The sequence below is a fragment of the Mercenaria mercenaria genome, unplaced genomic scaffold, assembly GCF_021730395.1.
Source record: "Mercenaria mercenaria strain notata unplaced genomic scaffold, MADL_Memer_1 contig_4893, whole genome shotgun sequence".
Lineage (NCBI taxonomy): Eukaryota > Metazoa > Mollusca > Bivalvia > Venerida > Veneridae > Mercenaria > Mercenaria mercenaria.
Window position 1 is genome coordinate 58,326 of NW_026463158.1, and position 8,044 is coordinate 66,369.

The 8,044-nt window shown below is 35.3% G+C and overlaps 1 protein-coding gene across 1 annotated transcript; it reads left to right on the forward strand.

Moving 5' to 3' along the window:
• The first annotated feature begins 1,822 nt into the window (after positions 1-1,822).
• Positions 1,823-7,910, forward strand: LOC128554270 (probable malonyl-CoA-acyl carrier protein transacylase, mitochondrial). Its single transcript, XM_053535527.1, has 2 exons — positions 1,823-2,573; positions 7,791-7,910. The coding sequence occupies exons 1-2, from the start codon at positions 1,938-1,940 to the stop codon at positions 7,893-7,895; spliced, it is 741 nt and encodes a 246-aa protein (XP_053391502.1). The 5' UTR covers positions 1,823-1,937; the 3' UTR covers positions 7,896-7,910.
• The last annotated feature ends 134 nt before the right edge of the window (positions 7,911-8,044 follow it).

Genomic DNA, 8,044 nt, shown 5'->3' on the forward strand with positions numbered 1-8,044 from the left:
CTTCAGGTTACACACCCCTAAATAGTGTTCCCTATATAGTTCTTCTAGCCTTTAAGCACATTTTTGCCCTATTTTATTTTATTTATTTTTACCATAGTTTGCAAGCAAACTACACACTTACACTTTGAAATATACCAAATGTCACCTCTGAAAGCTACAAATGGGCAAAACTTAGTGTGTAAATGTGTTGTTTTTTTCTAAAACTACTACCAAAAACAGTGAAAATGTGGGGTTTTTGTTGTTGTTTCTGTATCAATTATTGTAGCAAAATTACAACGAAATGCTCATTGTCTATCAAAATCTAACCAAACTAGTCCATTTATGTAAATATCTTGACAAATCTCAATTTTTGCCCGCATTTACTTACATGTCACACACCCCTAGATAGTATTTCCTACTAATATATATTCCATATAAAACTGAAATCTTTAAAAGGGCTGCGAAACATAGCTAGACCCATTTTGGAGAACAAATCCTTACCTCATTTTAAAGAATTATGATAAAACTGACATAAAATGATTTATTCAGAATTTTTTTTTAACCTGATATATAATGTTCAGGGCTGACGTCTCATGTACTATCGCATTTGGTCTGTAACTGGATACCTAATCAGTCGCACAAGAACTTGTCTGAAGACTATATGCTATGTTGAATAAAGCTTGCAGTAAACAATACTATTTATTCCTAGGAGCTCCAGTTAAACAAAGCTACAAATTTAGATACCACTGTATATATATATAGCAATACTTTATACAAAAATAATAGTATGAGACTTATATTAACTTCCGGACTATAAATTTCCACGTGTTAATGTGGAACGTGTAATAACTCAATTGGTGAACGGCTTAAATAAATATAATTAGTATATTACCAATAAATCAACACATTTTTTCAGCAATGCTACCGTTATCACCAACTGCAAACATATTTTATTAATGAAATCTATAAGAAGGTCACATGGAACCGAAAAAAACTGTGGAAGTATTTCCCTAAAAGTTACTACTGGAATCCAAAAAGTAGTAACGTTGTGTTTTCTTGACAAACAGGTCCTTCAAAAGGTTCCAATTAATCCTTACCCTGGAGTCACCATATCAGAAGACCTGATATGTGGCACTCATATTAACAAGAAGCTTACCAAGAAATCCAACTCCACCCTCGTGTTCCCCAAAAGAAACCTTAAGCACTGTTCCAAAACTTGCCGAAGTTTTTCCTGCATTGCATTAGCAAGGTCCACATTATTTGGAAACTCGATCCATCTTAACACAAAGGACACTGTAAAATCAGCGAGATACTGAAAGAGCTCAACCTTCTATCATAGCCTGAAGGCGAACCATCTGGTGTTTTTCTACAAGGTGGTCGTGGGACTGGGCCCATCCTTACCTTGTTATAACTATTATATATACTTACTTGAAAACAGGATTAAACATTAAGTTTGATTATGATTCTAAATTGCTGTAACCTATGTAGCCACTGTAACCAGGTAACAAATAAACCAACCATTGGAAAATAGGTTATTTTTTTGACCATATATAAGATAAGATAATATTTATTTAAAGTCGGTAAGATAGCAAACAAGTACAACATAAGCTCATGTGAGCTTTTGAACCGACTACGATATATGTAAGATTATCATGGTATGTGGACGATAACTAATTCCTTGCTAAAATCCATCCACCCAATATTCTGAGCTTTGGAATATATGAAAATATCGATAGTTTAACATATCCTAAAATAAAAAAGATTTTCCACACGACAGAGGGACAGAGCTTGTCGAATTCCAATCAAATCTTACACTTTACGACTAAGATCACGAATTGTAGACGCTCATTACTTCGTAAAGAAAAACAAGTTGCGACTACTTTTTGATACATCAACACGAGAATTTTTTTTTTTTTTGCCAAATTGAGCATTTTTTCCTCGGAAAATCAAAACGAAACATGATAAGATCAAATATATTTCATACTTTAAATACTTGTACTTTAAAAAGATGTACATCTTACTGCCTGTCAGTATGCTCGTTTCACAGGCGCTTATTTTGCAGTCGAAATACAAATGATGACGGCGAAGGTAGTTCAACTAATTTACCAGCTGAAGGTCGATATGTTCCGCAAAGAATTAAAAAGCGGCTAAAAAATAAAGGTCTTGATATTGATGACCTTGAATATAGAACAGGAGGCCATACAACTTCCGATATTGAACTTGAACAGGCTATACAAAACTCCATTGTTGATAAAAATATAGAAATAGACTTCCCATCAGATATTGAGAAAAGGAAATATCTTCGTAATCAAGAGAAACATGCATATAGACCTACTGATATTGATCCTGAACAGACGTCAATATTGTTATTTCCTGGCCAAGGCAGCCAGTTTGTTGGCATGGGCAAGAAACTTTTGGCCTATCCAGGTGTTGAGAATTTATACAACAAAGCCAGTGAGATACTGGGATACGACTTGCTAAGTGTTTGCATAGGTGGACCTAGTGAGTTGTTAAATAAAACAATATATTGTCAACCGGCAGTTGTTGTTACATCGCTTGCAGCTGTTGAAAGATTAAAAGAAGAATATCCTAAGGTTATTTTTTTACTATAAAATTGCATGTTTCATTCTACTTTTGAAAATTATAATACTTCTAAAGCTAAGTTTTCTAAAATTTGAGTATATACAGTGCTATCAGGCTATCAGGCTATTGTACATACATATTTCAATTATTATGGAAATGTACCCATTAACACATGATTAACAATCAAAACTAAAACAAACTGGAAGGAAGAGACCTGTGTGTTATTTAGCTTGGCTAAAATGATAAGGAAGGCTATTATAATATTGTACTTGACAGGCTGTTGTCTCCATTGCTTTGAAGATTAATTTAGGCTTATAGCAAGCATACAACAGGGCTTGCACAGACCTGGAAATACCATGGAAAATCACTCTATCATGGAAATATCATGGAATTTCAAAAAAAGAGAATTTATCATGGAAATATGGAAATCCCAAACAGATCATGGAAAATCTAGAAATTGCCTTGAAAAATTCTCTCAATGTATTTCACGAGAATTTTTTTTAGTAAGATTGAGTATCGAAGGTCGTTTGTTGATTACAGACGTCTGAACTTGCGTTTTCGCTAAGTACGAATAGTTTTGAGTACGAACCTGCGACTCACGTGGCGTATTTTACCTCAACACCGGCTCCTGCTACGACAACATTTCCGGTAATGGCAGCGCCCACGACAAGCGTGAAATATGAGTAAATCTAAAGGAAACTGCAAATTTAATTACGAATGGTGTCGGAAGGAACACTAATATGAAATAAGGCAAAGCCTCAAAGCGAGCTCAAAGAAATCAGGTTTAGCTAAAAATATATGCATCATTTATATATAGTTCACTACTCGAAAGAATTCGCGAGAACCTATTCACTTGAAAATAAAGAGTCTACATTTAGTGTCATCATACCTGTAACAGCGAATATCATATGTTGCAAAATTTATGGGAAGCCAGTGTCACGGTGACATCATTACCTATTTGTCACGCTCCCATGGCTTTATGCTTATTAATGACATTTTTTCCATTTTCTTGGTGATGCTTGATCTTTTAAATGAAAATAATATTTTTTCAAACAACTGGAAATCTTTCTTGCATTATTTTTGAGTGATGAATAATTTTCAGCAATCAAATGTAGTTCTGTATTCACTGCGGAGAGAAGTATTTCCTGTGAGCACCTGTCCGCTAGGGTGCGCTTTTTAACAATTATATTTTAACTTCCGACGAAACTTTTCAAATCCATCACCAAGTGTGAAAGTATACTTGAGTTACCTTAAAGCTCGATCCTCAAGCTCGCTATAAAGCGTGGTTGAAACCATTCAAGGCCAATCTCAACAAAGCATTGTGCACTGTTTGTGACTCTATCATAAATTTATCAAATATGGGCGAGCCAGCAATAAAGTCACACATGAAAGGCACGAACATAACAAGACGGCCAATTTGAGCTTATTTTTAGCTCACCTGTCACATAGTGACAAGGTGAGCTTTTGTGATCACGCAGCGTCCGTCGTCCGTGCGTCCGTCCTTCCGTGCGTAAGCTTTTCCTTGTGACATCTCTAGAGGTCACATTTTTTGTGGGATCTTTATGAAAGTTGGTCAGAATGTTCATCTTGATGATATCTAGGTCAAGTTCGAAACTGGGTCACGTGCCATCAAAAACTAGGTCAGTAGGTCTAAAAATAGAAAAACCTTGTGACGTCTCTAGAGGCCATATATTTCACAAGATCTTCATGAAAATTGGTCAGAATGTTCATCTTGATGATATCTAGGTCAAGTTCGAAACTGGGTCACGTGGGGTCAAAAACTAGGTCAGTAGGTCTAAAAATAGAAAAACCTTGTGACCTCTCTAGAGGCCAAATTTTTCATGAGATCTTCATGAATATTGGTCAGAATGTTCACCTTGATGATATCTAGGACAAGTTCGAAACTGGGTCACGTGGGGTCAAAAGCTAGGTCATTAGGTCTAAAAATAGAAAAACCTTGTGACCTCTATAGAGGCCATATTTTTCAATGGATCTTCATGAAAATTAATCAGAATGTTCATCTTGGTGATATCTAGGTCAAGTTCGAAACTGGGTCACGTGGGGTTAAAAACTAGGTCAGTAGATCTAAAAATAGAAAAACCTTGTGACCTCTCTAGAGGCCATATTTTTCATGAGATCTTCATGAATATTAGTCAGAATGTTCACCTTGATGATATCTAGGTCAGGTTCGAAACTGGGTCATGTGGGGTCAAAAACTAGGTCAGTAGGTCTAAAAATAGAAAAACCTTGTGACCTCTCTAGAGGCCATATTTCTCAATGGATCTTCATGAAAAACGGTCAGATTGTTCAACTTGATGATATCTAGGTCAAGTTTGAAACTGGGTCACGTGCGGTCAAAAACTAGGTCAGTAGGTCTAAAAATAGAAAAACCTTGTGACCTCTCTAGAGGCCATATTTTTCAATGGATCTTCATGAAAATTGGTCAGAATGTTCACCTTGATGATATCTAGGTCAAGTTTGAAACTGGGTCACGTGGGGTTAAAAACTAGGTCAGTAGATCTAAAAATAGAAAAACCTTGTGACCTCTCTAGAGGCCATATTTTTCATGAGATCTTCATGAATATTGGTCAGAATGTTCACCTTGATGATATCTAGGTCAAGTTCGAAACTGGGTCACGTGGGGTCAAAAACTAGGTCAGTAGGTCTAAAAATAGAAAAACCTTGTGACCTCTCTAGAGGCCATATTTCTCAATGGATCTTCATGAAAATTGGTGAGAATGTTCAGCTTGATGATATCTAGGTCAGGTTCATAACTGGGTCATGTGCGGTCAAAAACTAGGTCAGGAGGTCGAAAAATAGAAAAACCTTGTGACCTCTCTAGAGGCCATATTTTTCACGAGATCTTCATGAAAATTGGTGAGAATGTTCACCTTGATGATATCTAGGTCAAGTTTAAAAGTGGGTCACGTGCCTTCAAAAACTAGGTCATTAGGTCAAATAATAGAAAAACCTTGTGACCTCTCTAGAGGCCATATTTTTCAATGGATCTTCATGAAAATTGGTCAGAATTTTTATCTTGATGATATCTAGGTCACATGTGCTCAAAAACTAGGTCACTATGTCAAATAATAGAAATAAAGATGTCATACTCAGTTCAACACTGGGTCATGTCGGGATAGGTGAGCGATTCAGGACCATCATGGTCCTCTTGTTTCAGCCTGTTACCAAAATAGAGACCAGTACTAGTGGTGAATCTATTTAATATTTAGTTATATGCAATAATCTGCCTTAATGTCATGTAAAAGCGATACATTACCGTATCATGGAAAATCACTGAAGATCATGGAAATTAAGTAATAGAATTCTGTATGAACCCTGATACAAGTTTCACTGTTTCTTGATTACTGCCAGTGTTTTGGGGCAGTACATACCAAGGCCATAATTAAAATTCTAGGTTTGTTTGCTGTCTTCCAACTGACCCGCTGAAAACACTGCGCTCCGAATTATTTTATTAGCCCAATGAGCTCTGAGCATAATTTTTTTTTTGTATATTTAAAGTTCCGATCAACTGCAGAACATTAACCCAGCGACAGAGCAGCATTTCCAATTAACACCCGTACGTCTATCACTTTCAATTAACCCCCGAATTTCTATCACTGGCCACAATTACATTAGTCTATGTGTTTGCATCACAAGGTGTGAAAAATATATAAGATGACAGTTAATAGACTATTAATTGATTGCTGCATTGACAAGCTTACAAAATTATGTTCATGTTGCCGACGAGTGCTTAAGGAAATTTTCAAAGCGCGAAATACCATACTTACGTCAAACCATTATAATATTTTTCTAGATGTAAATGTTATTTTTGCTGATAAATTTCAATAATTATGTTGCAAATAAGAACCTATCTTTTATAGAAAGCGTCATAAACAAGAAAGAACTATTCACGTGCACAAAGTCGTCTGCTGCATATTGCTGTCCGTTCTAAAGAGAAAAAAAACGTATTGAACCACAAAAAAATATATATATAAAACTGTAAGAACCTTTTGTTTAACATCAGAGGATCCTTTTGGTAAATTTGAAATGAGGTTGATTGCGCATGCTTGTGAAAATAATTACGTTGTGGACACGCTATTATAATTTTGGTGGGAAAGAAGCATGTGCGTTTCATGACGGATATTGTGTTTGCGGAAGGGCTACTCCAGTCTCTTTTCAGGTCAATATAAATCAAAAGAGAATTTAAAGCGGGAACTAATATTTCCTGTCCATTATGGGTCCTTAGAATAATAGAATTATATGGGTAATCTGTGTTATTCATTCAATAACACCTCTCCCGATTAAACTCATAGGCGTTGCCACTGAAAACGTAATGGATGCCGCCATTTTTATTCGATGTCGCCGCGCAAAATTCATCAATTTATCGTTGGTTAATATGAAAATAGTTCAAAATCTTATGTTTCAAGACATGAATTACAGAGGTTAAACCAAAAGCAAAATCCTGAACTCTTAGCACGAAAAATGAATTTATTGCTGATGTACTCTGTATTATATTTTGGCGGGAAAACAATACATGTGCGTTTATATGTCATAAGTTTTCTGTTGTTTTAAATGTGTGCGTATTTTCCTCGTAACATATGCAAATAGATTTCAACATTTAGAGGCTTATGTAAATTACTTTAAGTAAAGTTTCAGAAATGTAGATTGTCTTAGCACTCAGTATTTACGGAAGGAAATTTTTAGATCGATGTCTGGAGATTGGGAGTGAAACTTTTTTCGGTGAATCCTTTTAAACCACATTACCATAGATCCGTAGCCTCATCAGATATCACTCTCTCTCCCTATTTTAAATTCTTCAAAGACATAAAAAAATCCAGTGAAACTAAACCCTACGGAAAGGAAATACGTTTTACACCACCACTCATCCTACCCAGACTGAGGTCCACCTCTCCCAAATAAAATAACAGCAATTTAGAGTTTTAGTCATTGTTGTAGAAGAGCAGAATTAAGCTTAATTGTGTAATTTAAAATTTAGATTTTTTTTGCAAATATTTGCAAAAGTATTAACAAATCAGATATAAAATGACATTAGATATCTTTTCATATTTTATTCATTTATCTCCATGAGAAATATGAAATAATTAGTTATAAGTAGCACTGGAAGACAGCAAACAAAGACTTTTAAATGTGGCCCAATAATCACATTATTTTTGTCTTGACAACCCAAGTAATATATTGGCATGTATTTTCTCTCTAATTATATACAGGCAATGGAAAGATGTGTTGCAGTAGCAGGTTTCAGTGTTGGAGAATTAACTGCCCTTATAGCAAGTGAAATGATTAGTTTTGAAGATGGTAATTATTTATTCTAAACTCAATAATTGCTGCAGAATCAGATATGTTGTAGCCTGTGGTCTGCTACATGTAATTCATTAACTCAGTTGTTGACTTTACGGGCATGAAATTTTGTGGTTACAGCTGTCAATTTGACCAGCTTATTAGTGGGAATATGAATTATTGG

Bases quoted from the DNA above. Each gene is read 5' to 3' on its own strand.
- LOC128554270 (XM_053535527.1), top strand. From the start codon at position 1,938: ATGATAAGATCAAATATATTTCATACTTTAAATACTTGTACTTTAAAA. The intron at 2,574-7,790 runs GTTATTTTTTTA...AATTATATACAG, and splicing joins TAAAAGAAGAATATCCTAAG to GCAATGGAAAGATGTGTTGC.